Source organism: Sarcophilus harrisii, chromosome 2 (assembly GCF_902635505.1).
Source record: "Sarcophilus harrisii chromosome 2, mSarHar1.11, whole genome shotgun sequence".
Lineage (NCBI taxonomy): Eukaryota > Metazoa > Chordata > Mammalia > Dasyuromorphia > Dasyuridae > Sarcophilus > Sarcophilus harrisii.
Window position 1 is genome coordinate 613,129,510 of NC_045427.1, and position 19,046 is coordinate 613,148,555.

At 39.5% G+C, this 19,046-nt stretch overlaps 1 protein-coding gene across 4 annotated transcripts in view; it reads right to left on the reverse strand.

Annotated features, from left to right (window-relative positions):
- Window positions 1–5,739: 5,739 nt before the first annotated feature.
- The window catches only part of NUDT13 (nudix hydrolase 13), a 28,440-nt gene continuing 15,133 nt past the window's right edge, over window positions 5,740–19,046 (reverse strand). For 2 of the 4 annotated variants that reach the window (XM_012540633.3, XM_023495366.2), the window contains 6 exons: window positions 17,587–17,712; window positions 14,802–14,908; window positions 12,255–12,380; window positions 12,079–12,190; window positions 11,538–11,692; window positions 5,742–9,303 (listed from right to left, as the gene is read on the reverse strand). In XM_012540633.3, the coding sequence (XP_012396087.1) occupies window positions 9,103–9,303; window positions 11,538–11,692; window positions 12,079–12,190; window positions 12,255–12,380; window positions 14,802–14,908; window positions 17,587–17,712 (827 nt within the window). In that variant the 3' untranslated portion in view covers window positions 5,742–9,102. Of the gene's footprint in view, window positions 9,304–11,537; window positions 11,693–12,078; window positions 12,191–12,254; window positions 12,381–14,066; window positions 14,181–14,801; window positions 14,909–17,586; window positions 17,713–19,046 lie in introns of those variants that run through there. The other 2 variants (XM_031956522.1, XM_023495368.2) reach the window with 2 other exon arrangements.

Genomic DNA, 19,046 nt, shown 5'->3' on the forward strand with positions numbered 1-19,046 from the left:
ATTTGAGAGGTGAACTATCCTATGTTCTTCTAATTTGTTTATGATATCATTCTTTATGTCTAGATCATGAACCCATTTCGACCTTATCTTGGTGTAAGGTGTTAAGTGTGAGTCAATGCCTAGTTTCTGCCATACTAGTTTCCAATTTTCCCAGCAGTTTTTGTCAAATTGTGAATTCTTATTCCCAAAGCTGGGGTCTTTGGGTTTGTCAAACACTATATTGCTATAGTCACTAACTACTTTGTCCTGTGAACCTAACCTATTTCGCTGATCAACTAGACTATTTCTTAGCCAATACCAAATGGTTTTGGTGACTGCTGCTTAATAATATAGTTTTAGTACAGCTAGGCCACCTTTGTTTGCTTTTCTTTTCATTAGTTCCCTTGAAATTCTTGACCTTTTGTTTTTCCAGATGAATTTTGTTGTTATTTTTTCTAGGTCAGTAAAATAGTTTCTTGGGAGTTTGATTGGTAAGCCATTTATTTCTTTACATACATACACACACATGCACACACACACAAGGCCTCATATATAAAAGAATCAGCAGCAGCAATGTGCTGCTAAATCTTTAACAATAGGCTCTCTAGGGAGAAAAATGTACCCATATCAAACACATTCAATCTGCATTATTAATATTTTTTCATCACTTTCTCAAGTCTAGACAATCAACATAATAATAAATGAATCAGGTCATCTTCTTAAATCTAAATCAGCATAACAATAAACTAATCCATCACTTTCTTAAGTCTAGACTATTGACATAATAATAAACTAATAAATTTGTAGTATTTGCTGGTTTCTGAAATATAAATGCTCATACTGAAAATTTAACAACCAGTTCTCTCAAGTTTAAGTTTAATTTGGTTCCATCACACCTCTACTTAAGTAGGCATTAACAAATACTTAAAACAGAAAACAATAACCCATCATACCTATTACACTCTTTTGGGAGGTGAAGACAACTTTGTGGGGTTGTTCACTTGTCACATTTATCTATAACCCACACTGGCCAAGCAACCAGATCTTTTGGCTGGCCAGGAATGGCTTTTTGAGTCCCTTCATATCATCCTATCTGATCTTATCTTTTCTTTCAAGAAATATCTTCCACTGAACATCTAATATCAATTCTGGAATCCAGGAGCCCTCAAACTCACAAAGTGACTTGGGAAGCATCCATCTTGTAAGATCCCTATTCGGTAATTTGTTTTAGTTTATTATTATGTTGATTGTCTAGACTTAAGAAAGTGATGGATAAAATAATAATGCAGGTTAAATCCTCAGAAGCTTTCAGGTGAACACATGCTTATCTATAGGTAAATATATTCATCAGAGTATGACATGAATATGTAAATAAAGTATTTGAAACTGATCACTAGGTAAATAAAGTATTAGAGAATAAAGTTTGTTTTTCAATAAAACTTGTTTTAAAATTATTAATAGTTATGAACCACTACATAGAATTCCCAATCCCTCTGTTTTTGTCCACCTGCATTTTTGATTTCCTTCACAGGTTAATTGTACACCATTTCAAAGTCTGACTCTTTTTGTACAGCAAAATAACTGTTTGGATGTGTATACATATATTGTATTATATACTTTAACGTATTTAACATGTATTGGTGAACCTGCCATCTGGGGGAAGGGATGGGGGGAAGGAGGGGAAAAGTTGGAACAAAAGGTTTTGCAATTGTCAATGCTGAAAAATTACCCATGCATATAACTTGTAAATAAAAAGCTATAATAAAAAAATTATTAGTAGTATTGGCCCAAGTTAAGGCATCTCCTCACTGACAGCAGATTCAGATTCATGGGGTAGAGTTATGGTTTGTGTGCTACTTCTTCCCCAAACTGCTAGTGCTCTTGGACAGAGTCCCATTTGTCCAGTGTGTTTGCTGCTCTGCCCACAGAAATTTTATTCTGAAAGTCTGACCCTCTCTGTGTTCTTTCTCATTCTTGGTCTGAGCTTTATAAAATGCTTATTTTACACAGTACATGTTTCTGTACCAACTCCATAGACGCCAAACATGGGGACACAATTCTGCCACAGGGAAGGAGATTCACACCAAAAGGCATTCGCTGTATACACTTTTCTAGCTTTGAGAAATTAATAAAAACAAGAACTCCTATTTCTAAAGAGCTTTAATGTTGACAAGGGTTACCTGGGAGGTAGGTGGTGCATTCCATTTTGCAGATAACTCTGAGGTTCAAAGACATTCCAGGTGATATCTATGATCACTGTGGTAGTTACCAGAGTAAAACTTTGAACTTGTAGCTATTGATGTCGTATCCAAGTCATTTTTCCATTATATCATGTCGGAAAAATTTGATTACAGAGATTTTAAGATTAATTTTATCCTCCAAAACCCTGTCATAAGGTATCCAATCAGTCAAACAAACATTTATCAAGTGCTTTCTGTGTGCCAGATACTGTGCTTAATACTAGGGATACAAAGAAAAAAACAGGCTCTATGGAGACAATAAGAATTTTACACATTGTTGGATTTCAACAACTACCTTGGATGGTGGGTATTATGTCCTTATTTTACAGAGGTGGATGCTGAGGCATGGAGAGGTTGTGACTTGTGTATAATCACATAGCTAATCAATACTTGAAGCAGGATTAGAACCTGGTTTCTCCTGATTCTAAATCCAGTTTTCTTTCTAACATTCCAAATTGCTTCTCTGTAGATTTCTAGACAGAGTTTGAGACTTTAGCAACTGAACACCAGATGGGGGAATCTACCCTCCTACTGGCTCTGTTCAGAGTCATCCTCCATCTTGGAGATCTTTTTTATTAGTTTTTTTTTCCTCCATCCAGCTCTATTTTACAATTTACAACATGAACCTGCCTCTTCACTCCAACCTTTCTACCACTTACAGCAGAAATAGACATTCCTAGTTCAAAGAAATGCTGTCCCATTTGTCCAGGAGGCCAAAAAACCACCCAAAGTGTTCCCCACTTGAATGTTCTTAAGCACTATAGTGATTTGAGATTGAGATAAGAATGTAGATTCCCTATGCTCACATAACCTAAGCCAGGACTGTTAATCTCCATGGTGTCATAGACCTTTTTGAGCAGGTGAAACTTATGGATGCCTTCTCAGAACAATGTTTTTAAATACATAAAATAAAATACACAGGATTACAAAGAAACTCAATTATAATGAATGCAGTTTTCAACACATTAACAAAAAAATTCACAGATGCAGGTTGAGAATTCCTGCTAGAAATATCCAGGAGAAGGAGTTCCATTAATGGGTGCTGTGAGAGAACTCCTATGGGCCGATATTCCAAGTTGACTTCACTTGGGAAAAGATGCCGGAATTGCACGTGACACTAGGAAGCACATGAGAGTTTGAGGGGATAGCAGTACTGCCATTCACTGGAAGAGGTACAATTTGCTTTGATTTTTCTTTCTTTCTTTCTTTCTTTTTTTTTGCTGAAGCATTTGGGGTTAAGTGACTTGCCCAGGATCACACAGCTAGGAAATGTTAAGTGTCTGAGACCAGATTTGAATTCAGGTTCTCCTGACTTCAGGGCTGGTGCTCTATCCACTGCACCAACTAGTTGCCTCCTGATTCTTCTTTCTTCATTAATGAATTTTTAAAATATATATATTATGCTCAGGATTGTGCAATAACATACATTTGACAAAAGCCCACAGACAATTTTAAGAAACTTTATTCCTACTCATAAGAAGAAAAAGAAGACCAGCGGGGACGATCTCTGTGGTCTCCATTCTTGAAAAGGTGAGAACAAAATTCACAATCAGATTCAAATCCCACAATCCCTGACTTCAAATTTATGTAGTTGTAGACAAAGGGCCAGATGATCCAATGGGAAACTGCCTCTTATCTATGAACCAGTAAGTGATGTTTTTTTTCTAAGTTGCCTATAAGGAGTGAAAAATGGGGTATATGTATGTACACATAATACATAACATATTTGTGTGTATATATGCATTTGTATGGGTTTACATAAAGGCTGATAAACCCAGAGATCATGGACATACTCCCATTTGGTCCATGGTTTCAGTCAGTTAATTGTACCTACTTCATCCACTGGGAAATAGATTTCTCCTCTACTTGCAATGAACCCATATACACAGAGGAATGAAAATGAGTCAGAATTCCTTTGGCAAAAGAGAAGATCTTGAGATCAGATGGGATTTAGACAGAAGAGAATCCCAGGTAGAGTCCTCTGCTAGAGACACTTTCTTGTCAATGAGAATCTAAAGCTACAGGATAATTAGAGTCAAGGAACTGATGGACAACATTGAAAGGTTTGCAATGTCTTAAACATTTCAGGTATTGTGTGTAGCCAGGTGACTGATGGGCTGTCTATTCATTACCCAAAGATCAGTCTCATTAAATTCCCAAGGCCCCTTGTAAGGTGATGGTGTATGTATGTCCTTTTTTTGGCACGCCATTTTTCCACTTAAAAGTTTTTTTTTTTAATTACATACAAAGATAGTTTTCAACACTCATTTTTGTAGATTTGAGCTCCAAAGTTTTCCTCCTTCCTTCTTCTCCAAGAGAGCAAGTTATCTGATATTATATATGTACAATTATTTTAAACATATTTCCATATTAGTCATATTGTGAAAGGAAAATCAGAACAAAGGGGGAAAACCACAAGAAATAAAAAACAAAAAAGGAAAATTGTATGCTTTGATCTGCATTTTGTCTCCATATATCTTTTTCTTGATGTGGCACCCCAATTTTTAAAAAGCATTTATAAAGTCATGGAGAAGTTGTAACCTGTGCTTGTAAGAAGAGGGGAGTCTCAAGATTGATGAGCTCATGGCTTCTTGAAATATTGAAGATTTATATTTTGAATTCTACTTTTTATTTTGTATAATAATGGGAAGACATCTAATGGATGAAACAGAATATTCCATGTATAATTTGCCTATCATTGGATAATGTAAGTCCAAATGTAGTGTGTTCCAGTATTCTGATGAAAGAATATTTTATATGATTTTATTGTTGTGTAGAAAGTCCATCCCATGAGGTCAATGGGCAACCACATTGTAATTTATAATTTTAAAGCAGAGGAATCTTAACCATTTTTTAATGTCATGGGCTCTGATGTATGATAGCAGTCTGATGAAATCTAGGAATTCCTTTTCAGAATGTGTGGAGAAAAGGTGAAGAACTTACAGATTAAGCACATATTGATCAGGGACTGTTATCCAAAGCCTTAAAGGCCTCAGTTTAGGAAGCATGTGATTTCAGATAAGGCCCAGACTACGTTCTACTGTCCAAAAGAGGATCCGTGGTGAGGAAACATGTAATTTTAGATAAGGTCTGGACTATATTCTATTATTCAAAGAAGGACACTGGTGGGAAAGCTATACATCTACTGCATTCCACTGACCAAATAGGGGAATAGACTTATGTGACCAATCATACCATATAGAGGGTGGGATTTTGAGGGTTCTTTGTCTGAAATGTATAAAAGTTGTGAACATTTTCAAGGGAATGGCCCTGTCCTGCTGTGAATTCGGCTCACAGACCAGCATGGGGTCCACTTCTCAAGATTCTAATAGATAATTCTTTCTATGAGTGATCTCTGAGTAGTCACTTTGGGTAGGTCTTTTTGTCCCAAACAAGAATAATATTTTTAAATACATAAAATAAAAACATACAGGATTATAAACAAAACCAATTATACTGAAATACAGTTGTCAAAATATTTACTTTTAAAAATTTCCCAATTAAGAAGTCCTTTCTTAGAGAGTTGCTTGAGGTATTGAAAAATTAAATGAACCTGGTCACATAGTGAGGTTAACACGTTTCCTTGATTTCAAGGTCAATGGTCTATCCACTTTATTACCCTACCTTTCAGTGTATTCATGTTAATAAGTAATGACCTGCCAGTATAAAGGGTGAGTTGATCTCATGGGAAGGTCTGTGTAAAAGGGACATTGTTGCCCCTGTCTGTAGGTGCCTAGACATATATTTTCCTTCTCTAGACATATGTTTTCCCTAGACGTGTACACTTTTTCCATTGGTGGTAATGATGTGGGTAGGGTTGTGAAGAAGAGATGTGGGAGGGATGGGTGTGAGATCCTTGGTCTCCAAGGTACCAAAGTACCAGTGGACTCGTAGCAAAGAAAATTTGCTTACTAAAAAGCTGTGATAAAAAGGCTTTTATTGTTAGAAAGACACCAGGATAACTGGCAATTATTCTCAAGAGAGAAAGGATTTTTGCAAAGAAACATTTTCTGAAGGCCTACTTCATACAGAAATAGAACAACAGAACAGAATAGGCAAGACTACTTAAGTTTGTATATGAAAGGGCATATTCTCTGATATTCTCCTTCCTGACTCCAGAGGATGTGGGACCATCTAGGTTTGTATATGAAAGGAGTCATTCTCTGGAAGTTCTTCCTGATTCCAGAGAGTCCCTTTAAGTTTGTATAACTTTTTGTTGGTAATTTTACATAACTTTACAGGGCTGTCTGGTTTCGCTCTCATCAGTAATTTATCTGTTTCTGGGAGAATATGAGGCGGTCTCTTGATAGAAGTGTTTTATTAGTACTTATATGCCATTTCACTAAATGCATCTATTTAAAAAAACAAAAAACAAAAAAGTAATGGCTTGGGATAAAGTTGCTCTGTTATCAAGGAAAGGGACCCAAGTGATAGGTTTCAGGCTAGAATTTCAGTCATTAAAATAAGTACCTATTCTGAGCCCCCAAATAGTAGTATATTATGTGTACTTCAAAGAGCTGGATCACTGGGAAATAATAGATTTGGTTCACTGAATTCTATCTAACACCTTATTAACTGTTTTCATATTGGTGGGCTACAGTCCCACGCTGCTCCCATTAAGTCTGACTTCTGTAGGCTTGAAACTAGCCCATATTCTTTCTCTTTTGCTTCCAGATTGCAGCCTTTACCCAACAAGTGACTAGGACTCTCTGTTCTTCATAGAACAGTAAGAATTTCTTTACATAGAAAGTAAGGAAATTAGGCTAAATCATTGACTGGTAGGAGAACCACCATTTTTGCATTTGATTGTGTTAATTTGCCTCCTCTGCATCGGGAAAACCAGAGGCCAGCCTGGCTCTAACTTGTGCTTAACTTTCCGAGGTTCCAATTTTGCCATTTACTGATTTACCAGTAACCCTGAGGCAGGTGTGGCTTTTGGGAATATTTGGGGGTATTACAAGTTTCTAATTCTGGAAATATTTGCGTTATTCGATGTTTCTAGTTCTAGGAGGCTGTTTCTGTGTTAGACTCTACCATGATAGAAAACAGAGTTCTGTGTACTTTACATGTCACTAGTCTTTGTCAAAACAGTTGGTTATTTGGTTACCAAGGACCAACAGCTCAGTAAATCACATGGTAGTGAGAGCTATTCTCCCCTCCCCAGTTGCAACAGCTAGAGACAGCCATCAACATGTCTCTGCTCTAGGAGAACATAAGGAGGGGACTGGGAAAAGCATTCTAGGCTAGCGGCATCCAACTGCTACCTCTCAGGAAATGAGTGATGTATTAAATATAACAGCAGAGATTTCTGATACTGCTGCCATGAAACTGTCCCCTGATTCTAGTGACTCACATAGAAATGGTTTGCCACTTGCTGTACATTTAAAAATATTCGGCTGAAAGTACTGCTGACATTCTCCCCAAACAACCTCAAGATTATTTTAATCCTTAGGGTAAAAACTTGGAATCCTAGCTATAGAAACCCAACAGGCCTTCCATCAGGAAGACTTTGGTGTCAAAGGGAAAATTAGAGAAATCTATAAGAAAGAATCTACATTCATTTGTATTTTCCCTTTCTACTAGTGTCATCTCGCATATGACCTTTATTTTTAAAAATTCATTGTTATTTTATTTTCATAGAGATCCACATTTCCCCCCACTTTGAGAAGGCAAGAAAAATAAAACCCTTTTACAAACATACATAGTCAAGCAAAACAGATTTTTACACTGGCCACCCAAAAACCAAAGTGTCTCATTGGGCACTGATTACTTCCCCTGTCCACCAGGAGGTGAGGAGTGCGTTTCATCAGTGCTCTGGAATTGTGATTGATTATAATCATAAATCTGTCAAAGTTACTGTCTTTACAATATCTCCATCCTCATATAAATTGTTCTGGTTCTGTTCTCTTCATTCTACATCAGTCTTACTGGGCTTCTCCCCTTTATCTTTTCTTTCAGCACAATAGTATTCCATCACCTCTGTATACCATAACTTGTTCAACCATTCCCCAACAGATGGGCATCTCCTCAGTTTCCAATTCTTTTCCATCACAAAAAAAGAGATGCTGTAAATCTTTCTGTATGTGTGAGTCCTTTTCCTCTTTGATCTTTTTGATATACAAATCTAGTAGTGATATTGCTGGATCAAAGGTGTAGACAATTTAACAGCTCCTAAGGCAATATTTAAATAGAGTTCCTTCTCTGGCACTGAACAATGCTGCTTTCCTTTTATCTAATCATTCATTCGTCATTTAGTAAGCACTCATTGTTCTGGTGCAGGCACAAAGGCTTATGTTCCTGTAACACTGGAAGGATGTGCAAAGTGCCTTCTTTATAATAGCCCTTTGAGGGGGAGTGTCCAGGTATTAATATGCCCACTTTACAGCAAGGGGACAGAGACTCTGAGAAGCTAAGTGATTTGCCCCAGTAACAAAGCTGGCAAGTTTGGAAGCCTCTCACCAGACTCAAACCCAGTCTCCCATTTGTTAAATTACGGGGCCTCTCGCTCTCCTCCTAATTGAGGTCTCTCATGAGAGGCTTGCCTTCTCCACATCACAGGCCTAATAACAATAACAATGCTATATATAAATGTCAGCCATAAGGTTTTCAAAACTCTGAATTTGCTGCTTCCTCACACTGACCCCACGAGGTAGGTTCTACTGGTATTCTACTGAGGAGAAAGCCAGGACTCGGTGATGTTATAAATGACTTGCCATTAGTAAGGATCAGGGGTGGGATTCCTATAATGCTCTCTCCATCGTCCCAAAATGCGTCTCAGCTTGGGAGGCTGGCTTGCCTCCGGCCACTGTTGCTCGCCTCCATCAGTCTTTGCTATGTCCCCCAAGGATGTGGAAGAGAGATATCTGTAGGTGTCTCGATGGGGTTAAACAAGATCTGAAGAGGAGCTCTGCTTTTGGACCCACTCCCTAATCAACTGGTGAGCAATGGCCACCTTGGGAGGTAACCAGAAAGGGATGGAGCCATCCTGCTGACGGGCAGGTGGGCTTTTCTTCCTGAGAGCGGAGACCACCTCCTCCAGGCTGAACCAGCCTGCCGCCTCAAGCTCCTGGGAGTTCACGTGGATCTGGGAGACACAAGAAATAAAGATGCTATGAATTTTCTGAGTGTGTGATAGGAATATGTTTTAGGCTCTATTTGCCTACGCGATCTTAGACTAGAAATGTCCTTCATTTTCTTCCTCCAGCTCTTAAAATAACTAGGTTTTTTTTTTTTCAAGATTCATTTCAAGGGCTATTTTCTACATAGGTCTTTCTTGAAGTCCTCTCCCCCTCAAAAGAAAACCTTATTTACTTTGTATTTATTTACATTAATTATCTGTGCATGTGTTCCTCTAACTCTCTCCACTAAGAGAATGTAAAGTCCTTGAAGACAGGGACCAGTACTTACATGGTACTTGAAATATAGTAGGACCTTGATAAATGCTTATTGAATTAATGAATTTTGGTAGTATAGAGAACACAGGGAAGGAGAAGTCCCACCACTGTGTGGCTCTGTGCCTCTCTGTGACTTTGTTGATAAAAGTCCCACAGAATTGCATGAGGAACAAAGTTTAAATAAAACAGTTCCAACACTTTGTCCAGGGTCACCCAGTTGATAATTGTTCAATCAATCAACACGTATTTAAATGCAGTTTGTTCTGCCTGCTATTCTTTGCTGAAGCTGGGTTGGAGAGTGTCAGTTTTCCCCTGCTGTCCCTAGCATGGTAAGAAAGGTGAGAAAATGGTTTTCAAACAGGTCTTATGGAGAACAGTATCCTGAACCTGCTGTCTGGTCAGGATAGATTCAAAAATCCTGTTGGAGTGGGAGAGTCCCAGAGGTCAGGGGACAAACAAATGACGAGCACTAAAAAGTGAGCTCTCCTAGCTAGCAATGTTGGCACCTTAAAGTCTGTAAAGGGCTTTACAAATATTATCTCATTTGCTCTTCACAACAATCCAGAGAAGAAGCAGTTGCTGCGGTTACCCCCATTTTATAGAGGAGGAAACTGAGGCAGAAAGAGGCTATGTGACTTGTTTAGGATCCCACAGCCCGATAAGTGTTTGATGCTTTCTCCTTCCAGGTCCTGGGCTCTCTCCTTGGGATAGTGGGTCAGTATATGGGATGGCATCTTTTGTCTTACAAGAAGCTTATTAGCCTTTGTGGCCCCCAAGAAAGGCTGACACAGATCACTCTAGACACTGAAGCCCAAACACCAGGGTGCCTTTGGCAAGCAGAGACCGGATGACTTCATTTGGGCTGGGTCATGAGACGCCTGGGAATTTCAACAGGTGGAGATAATCCAGGCAGAGCGTGTTAGGGACTCTGCAGAAGGGGTTCCTATCCTGGGCGGCAGACTAGAATAGATCAAAGCTTCTCAGACTGTGACTTGTGGCCATAACTGAATGGGGGGAATCATAAAAATCTGCCCCCAATACAAGGTTTCTGAATGCAATGCCCTCAAATAAATTCTAAATCAAAAGCACAATGAATCTAAGAAACACTTTGGGTTGGTTGTACGTTTGATTTTGAATTAATGGCAGCACTTCCCCGTGTTGCATCTCACAACGTCCCTGCAGCCTTGATTCTGATTCATGCACATTTTGCCCTGTGCATGCACAAACACTGCCAGAAACCCCTTGGTTCAGATTTAGGATGGGGTTGCATAAAAAAAAGTTTAAGCCTTGGGCAAGTCACTTCACCCCAATTGTCTCAGGAAAGGAAAAAAATAGTTTCAGATGCCTTAGACTAGATCTCTGAAGCCGACTCTGATTCTAAGAGTCCATGAGACCAGGACAAAAGTCTCTAATGATGGAAGTCCTTTGTCCTGACTTGGCCAAAAAGGTCAAATTTGGTACCAAGAAAAAGAAACAGCGTCAGGCTTAGGTGTGTGTATGAGGAGGGAGCCAGGAAGCTAAATATCTTTTATGGAGACTTGTATGTATATTATTAAAGAGTATTAAAGAAGTATTAAAGAGTAAGAAGGCTGGATCTGAACTCGGGACACTTCTATTTGAATCTCTGTGATCCTGGGCAAGTCACTTAATTTTTCTCACTCTTACAGAGCGAGTTTTACAAATGGGCATCTACCTCGTGGACAAATGAGATGATGGCAAATCTCAAAGTGCTCCATCAATGCTAGTTGCAGTTATTACAAACTCAGTTCCAAACCCAATTACTCTCCAAATCTCTTTTTCCTCCAACAGAATGCAAGCTCTTTACAGGGTCACATGTTATATCTCATCGGCCCCCACTAAACACCTAACAATGGGCTGGTTGTGTGTTGGAACCACACGGAGGGGTGGACAGAGAGAGGCTCACCTCGGTCTGGCCCGGCCCCACGGTAGCGTGGCAGGCGATCATGAGCGTGCCGTTAGGGAAGGGCCAGTGCTGGGACGCCGAGTACTGCAGGCTCTCCACCTCCAACCCCACCTCTTCGGCCACTTCTCGCCGCACGCTCTCCTCCACAGTCTCACCTAGAAGCACTCGGGTTAGTTTGGGAGAACCCTGCAGCGGGGAGGGTGATTTGGGGAGCCTGTGTGTGGGAGACAGAGGGTCCGGCATCAGGGCTCCAACTGAGTCATCGGGGTGCTGCCTCACAGCCGGCAACTCAGGACCCCCAGGTGTGGAGTGTGGATGTTGTGACAGAGGGAGGGGGCGAACTCAGACAAGGAATAGAAGCCAGAAGGCGGCCGGGACCCTTGCCCATCGGGTGTCTGGTATATAACAGGGACACGCCAGGGGCTTCTCCAGGGATGTCGGGGGTGCTCGAAAGTTTAAGCTTTCAGATGACGGGACACAAGGAAATAGCCAGAGGGACAGACTCCCCCGTGTGCAGTGTCTGTGTCTGAAGGCTCCTTACCCATATCACAGAATCCGGACAGGGCACTGTACATCCCCTTAGGGAAGGAGCTCTGGCGGACAAGCAGGCATCGGGTCCCATCGGACACCAGGGTGATCACCACTGGGGACATCTAGGGAAGAGCGAGGTGTCAGGGGCTGCCACTGGACCACCCCAGTCCCCACAGCAACGCTCACCTGAGGGTAGTGGGTCATCTTACTAGAGGGGCACACGCGCTTGCTGCCAGCCACATTCTTCTGGGTGGGCTGCCCGCTTTTGCTACAAAACTGATGGCACTCATGCCAGTGGAGAAGGGAGTGAGCCTGAGCAAACACAAAAACAAACTTGGGTCACTCCATGAGCAGCCCAGTCTCTCCAGCACCTCCAAGAAGGCGTGGCTCCCTGCCAAGTGATTCCTGCCCACTTTTTCCTCTGCAAAGTGATAAGACCATCGGATAAGATCCAGAAAGGACCAGAGTGGGAGAGACCATTTCTTCAAACTCATTTTTTTTTTTAACCAGTAAGGAAAAGAGTCACCTAAAGCTGCTCAAGCAATAAGCATCAGGATTTGAATCCAGGATTTTGATTCCAAAGTATGCAGTTTTTCCATTGCAGTGTGAAGGAAAAGACCTGATAATGTTCCTCTGATAGTTCAGCCTCAATAAAAAGTCTATGACTTTTTTTTGCATCTAAAAATAATCCAAAGTTACCTGATGAGACTGGTTCTGATTCAAATGTCTTTAGTTGTTCATTTAAGTTCCGACCTCTGTTATCTGTTCAGATTTTCCATGGGAATGTAGAGGGCCCTTCGGATGAGGGCTCACGGACACTGAGTATCCTTGACTTCCTTTGTGTGGGAGCTGCTTTCCCACCCACACACGCTCAGCCCATGTATTACTTAGTAGCCCCCCCCTTAGGGAGCTGCTTGGGGTACGTGTCCACAATCACACAGCTAGTGAATGTCAGGGCTCAGATTCAAATTTCTGGGCTCCCTCCCTCCCCCACATTGGGCTGCGTCAGTAACATCCTTGTGCTTCAGAGTCCAGAACCAAACCCTTAGCGATGGCCATTCCCAAGATCATGGGCTCTTTGGTTTTAGGGCATTTTTCTTAACATAAGAGAGCCAGAAGGAAGCTTGCTTATGTGTACATGTACCTGTGTCTATGCCTTGTTTATCAACTAGCAATTTATCTGTCATCTACTATATAGATTTAAACACATACATATAAATATACATACACATGTATATCTGTATACATACTATGTACACATGTGTACACACATATATTTTGTTCACACACCAACATATAGGTATACACACGTGCATATATACAATATGATTCTGTATAGATACACATATGTGTGTGAAATGCCCAGTGAGTTTTTGGCACTCTCTTTATATGAGTATCTATATATATATGTACATGTGTATATACATCTCTATATTCATAGACATATGTATGTATAAGTGGGCAGGAATCATTCAGAGTGGGAGTATTGGAAGGGAGTTGACATTTTTCTTTGAATTTCTGGAGAAATTCATCTAGGTAATGTTGCAGATGGATTCCCCCCCACATATATGTATATATATGCATTTTATATATATATATATATATATATATATAGGCACTGAAGTAATATGGAGATAGAAAGAAAGGAAGAAAGATAAAAAGAGAGAGAGAAAAAGAAAGGAAGGAAGGAAGGTAGAAAGAAAGAAAGAAAGAAAGAAAGAAAGAAAGAAAGAAAGAAAGAAAGAAAAGAAGGAAGAAAGAAAGGAAGGAAGAAAGGAAGAAAGGAAAAAGGAAAGGGGGAAGGGAGGGAGGGAAGAACGGAGGGAGGAAGGGAGGAAAGGAGGAAGAGAGGAAGGGAGGAAAGTGGGACAGGCATATCACACAGATTTGGGAACTTTTCTGAAATTACTACTCCATCATCCACACTAGCTGTGAACCCTTCCTTCCAGCATGCTGGGGTGTGATCAGATCTAGGGATCATCTTTTTTAGTTACTTACACTTAAAAGTAGTTTCCTAAATGGGATTCAGGGCTGCTAGGTAGCAGTAGATAAAGGGCTGGGCCTGGAGTCAGGTAGAATCATCTTGCTGAGTTCCAACCTGATCTCAGATACTAGCTGTGCGACTCTGGGCAAGCCACTGAACCCTGTTTGCCTCAGTTTCCTGATCTGTAAAACGAGCTGGAGAAGGAAATGGCAAAACATTCCAGTATCTTTGCCAAGAAAATCCCACTAAAAAAAAAAAAAAAAAAGACTGAATAATAACATCAGAAAATGAGATGTAAAGAAATGAGGGGGAAAAGTCTGCAGCTCGGGAGTGACATTTACAATGTACAAAGGTGGGAGAGGTGTGTAAATGCCTTGACTGAGTCAGTCACCTTGTGTTACAGGGACACTCAGTGAGGTTCACAGCTTCTGTCCTCAAGTTCTTTCTGTTCTTTGGTGAAAATCAGGTTTCCTTAACCTGTGCAAGTCTTATTTGTTATCCAAGCCAGATATAGCTGCTGGAAAGTCCAGTCCAGCCCGGCCTGCCTTGCTTCTGGGGGGACAGAATGAGCAATCTCCATGTAGCTTAGGTTCTCTTTTTGAAAAGGTCTGTGGGAAGTCCTCGACCTGCAGGGTAAGAGATCAAATACTGGCTGCCTCCTACATACACCCACACACCTCTGCCTGGGTACACACACATCCCTCCCCAAGCAACATATGCCCTAGAAAAGGGAGAAGGCGAGCATCTACCGTGGCGATCAAGGAAGCATCTTTCTCATTCAACTGGAACAGAGCCTTTCTTAGCTCAGTAAAGGAACCCTGGAGCTGAGTTTCCATTTCAGATTTCTGCAAAGAACCTAGGAGAAAAATGAGACACAAAACAATGGGATACTTTGAAAATATAAAGGCCCCTGATTCTATTCTAACAGAATGTTTCTAAACTGGAAATTAATCTGGAATTATGTAAGAAAAGATAACTACCTGCTCATATCTTTTGACTTAACCATCTCACTACTGAGCATGGAGTCCTAAAAAAGTTATTAACAGTAAAAAAAAAAAGTTGCATAATAATAATAATAATAATACTAAGCATTTATAGCATGAATTAAGGTTTGCAAAGCACTTTACAAATATTATTTGTTTATCCTCACAATGACCCTGAAAGTGCTCTCATTTTCCTTATTTTATAGATGAGGAAACTGAGGTAGAAAGAGGGTCACACAGCTAGTAAAAGTCTCAGGTCATATAAGTACAAAAAATTTTCATAGAAGCTCTCTTCTCAGGGCAAAAAAAAAAAAAAAAAAAGGGAATTGAAGGGATGTCCATCGATTGAGAAATGGCTCAATAAACTCTGGTATGTGTTTGTGATGGAATATTGTTGTTCTTTGGGAAATGATGAGTAGGATGCTCTCAGAAAAACAAACCAACCAACCTGGAAAGTTCTTCATGATCTCAAAGTGAAAGGTACTGTATACAAAGCAATGTTCTGGGATGACCAGCTGTAAATGACTTTGCTATTCTCAGTAATACAATCATCCACGACTGTTTTGAAGGGAACAGTCATCCTTATCCAGAGAAGGAACTGATTGTAACTGAATACAGATTGAAGCATTCTCTCTTTTTTAACTTGATTGTTCTTGAGGGTTTTTATTTTCATTAGGGTGGGAGATCTATATTTTCTTTCATAATTGACTTTTGTGAAAATATTTTGCATAATTTCACATGTGGTTTCTTAATTGTGGGTGGGGATAAGGGAGAAAACCTAGATCCCCACCCACAATTTAAAAACAAAAGTAAAAAATAATTGTCTTGAATGTAACTGGGGAAAAATGTTAAATAAATAAATCACATAAAAAAAAAGTCTCAGATCAGATTTTAACTTAGGTTTTCCTGACTCTAGGGCCAGCACACTTATCTACTGTACCACCTAGCTACCAATGAGTTCATGTAATCATGTAGATGTAATAATCATTTATATCATAAAGTGACATGTAAACTATAGGTACATATCCATATCTTATATATAAAATTATGAGTATGTATGTAAGGAACCTGCTTATAGGAAGTGCTAAATAAATTGAATCTAAAACATACAAAAATAGTTATGGTAGCAATAAAAAATAGAAAACAAATTATTGCCCATCAATTCAAACATTTATAAAGCACCTCCTAGAATAGAGATATAAGGGCAAAAACATTTTCATGGAGAAATTTACCATGTATAGAGACACAGATAGAATAGATAGAGAGACAGACTCAATACAAAGTTGATATAGAATAATACAAAGGAAATACAGGAAACAGAGAGCATTAACCCCTGGGAGAATGGGAGTCAGAAAAAGTCTCCTGTAGAAAGGGATACATAAGCTATGTTCTGAAGAAAACTGGGGACTCTAAAGAAACAAAGGAGAGGAGGAAGAGCCTTCCAGTCATGGTGGATAATGGAATGGCTGATCCAGTTATGACAAGTAAACATAATGGACTAAACTATTTAGGAACCATGAATATGAACAATGAAGGAAAAGGTGGGAAGACCTGTATGAACTGATACAGAGAAAATAAAGGAGATCCTAGAATAATATATATGGTAATATAGGTGAAGACAATATATAATGATGTAGGTGAAGACTGAATAGTACATAATCCACTTTGATTCAAGATGCCTGATGCTGGATGGAGTGCCCTCCTCTTAGGAGAAGATGGTATATTATGGTCAGTCAGCCAGTTAGTCAATAAATATTTACTAAGTGCCTTCTGTGTGCTAGGCACTGCATAAAGTGCTGCATATGGAATTTGGGACAATCCATCAGCTCTTACATCAAATGATTTTAATTATTTTTTGTTGTTGTAAGGGAAAGTACATGAAGAGAAAGGGTTATAGGGAAGTGACTGTTCCTCAATAAAATGCCTTACTTAAACATTACAAAAGTAAAAACTCCCAGAAAAAAAGTCCCTCTCCAGTCAATGGACATACAAAGTATTATGAGCCTGGGAGGGATATTTTAATTGGACAGAATGGGATTTCCTTCAAGTCTCCAGCTGCCCCCATCTCTAGAATGATGAGTTTATGACTTAGTCTATTCAGGAGTGAGGATGGACTGATATACAGTGGAAATACAGAGGGAAAAAATGCTAAACTTGGTGTCAAAAGCCCAAGGTTCAAATCCTGACTCAGACAACTGCTTAGGCAAGTTAATTAACTCCCCCGACCTCAGTTTACATGTTTGTAAAATGAAAGAGATGGGCTAGATGGCCTTGGAGTTCCCTTTCAGCCTTAGATCTATGACCATGAAAAAGTTTCAAACACTTAGCTCTCCAAAAGGGATTGAATGGTCTGCTCAGGAATGGGTTGGGTTGTCCCTCACAATGGATCTCCCAGCAAAGGCTGAACATCTGGGATGATGTTGAGGGGGTTCATCCAAGACCATTGAGGGATAATCTCCAAGGTCTTCTAACAAGGAGATCAGGGTTGCCTCCATCAGAGTTTTAGGATCCCCTTTATTCCAGGGCAGCAAGGACCAATGAGCACCCTAACCTGAGGGGTTTCCCAGGCCCAGATCCAGGGCAAACCAGGCTTCGAGCTGGTCTGAGCAGCCAATCAGGACTGATTGTTCTATCTTCTGTGCGTCCTGTCCAAACTTGCCTAGGAATCTTTCCAAATCTAGAAAAACAGAAAAAAATAAAGAGGAGGGGAGAAAAACAAGAGAAAGAATTAAACCATCATAGCAGGAGTTCTGTTTCCTAAACTAGAAAAAACTGTACTTGGGGGGACTGGGTTTGAGAGCTGGATCTGTCATCAACTGTGTCTTTGAACAAGTTAACTCCCCTCTCAGCCTCTATTTTTTCATCTATAAAAATCTAAGGTTCCTCCTTATTAATATTCTATGAACCCAGGAAAATAATTTGGACTCTGCTATGGAAAAATGGAATTCCACTGTTTCACTTACTGCTAAAAAGGTGATGGTAGAAAGGGATACTGTAGGGGGACTCTGGTGCAGTTATGGCTAACTTTGACAATCTCTGAGACTCCTAAATTAAAAGTCTATAATCCTACTCTACTTACTTTCTTACCATGGGGGGAAAAGGTGTCTGGCTAATTATCATGTTTTCCCAAGGAAATTTTTAATAGGGAAGGAAATTAAAATTTAGGAATTTTTATTCCTAAAAATAGGAATTCCCTATTTTTAATAGGGAATGTTAAGCACTATTATTTGTGCTTAATAGTAAGCACAAAGCCGACTATGTGCCAGACACTGGGCTAAATGTTTTATTAATATGATCTCATTTGATCCTTACAACAATCCTGAAAGATAGGTGCTATTATTATTTCAGTTTTACAGCTGAGGAAATTGAGGGCAGGCAGTTTAGGTGATTTATACAGGATCACAAAGCTAGTATGTGCCCGAGGTGGGATTTGAATTCTAGGCTTCTATATCCTGCACTGCTAGCTGCCTTGGATGCAAAAAACAATTTCTGACTTTCAATATCCCACTCATATACCTAAAATGGAATAAAGGAGTCACTAAATCATATTTCTAATGTTTTAGATTAGCAATCCTCAAATGTTTTAGTCTCAGAACTCCTTTGTGTGCTTAGAAATTATTTTTAATTTTTAACAGTATTTTATTTTTTCCAAGTATATATAAAAACAATTTTAACATTCATTTTTACAAAATTTTGAATTGCCAATTTTCCTCTCTTTATATAGGTTTTATATATATACATACAACTTGTAAAACATTTCCATCTTAGTCATGTTGTGAACTTTTTTCCCCCTGAGGCAATTTGAATTAAGTGACTTGCCCAGGGTCACACAGCTAGGAAGTATCTGAGACCACAGTTGAACTCAGGTCCTCCTGAATTCAGGGCTAGTGCATGAAAAAACTCTTAACAATTATTCTATCCAGAGAGTTTTTGTTTATGTGGGTTGCATCTATCAATATTTATTGTATTAGGTATCAAAACAGCTGAGTATTATTACTAAAACAGTTTTGA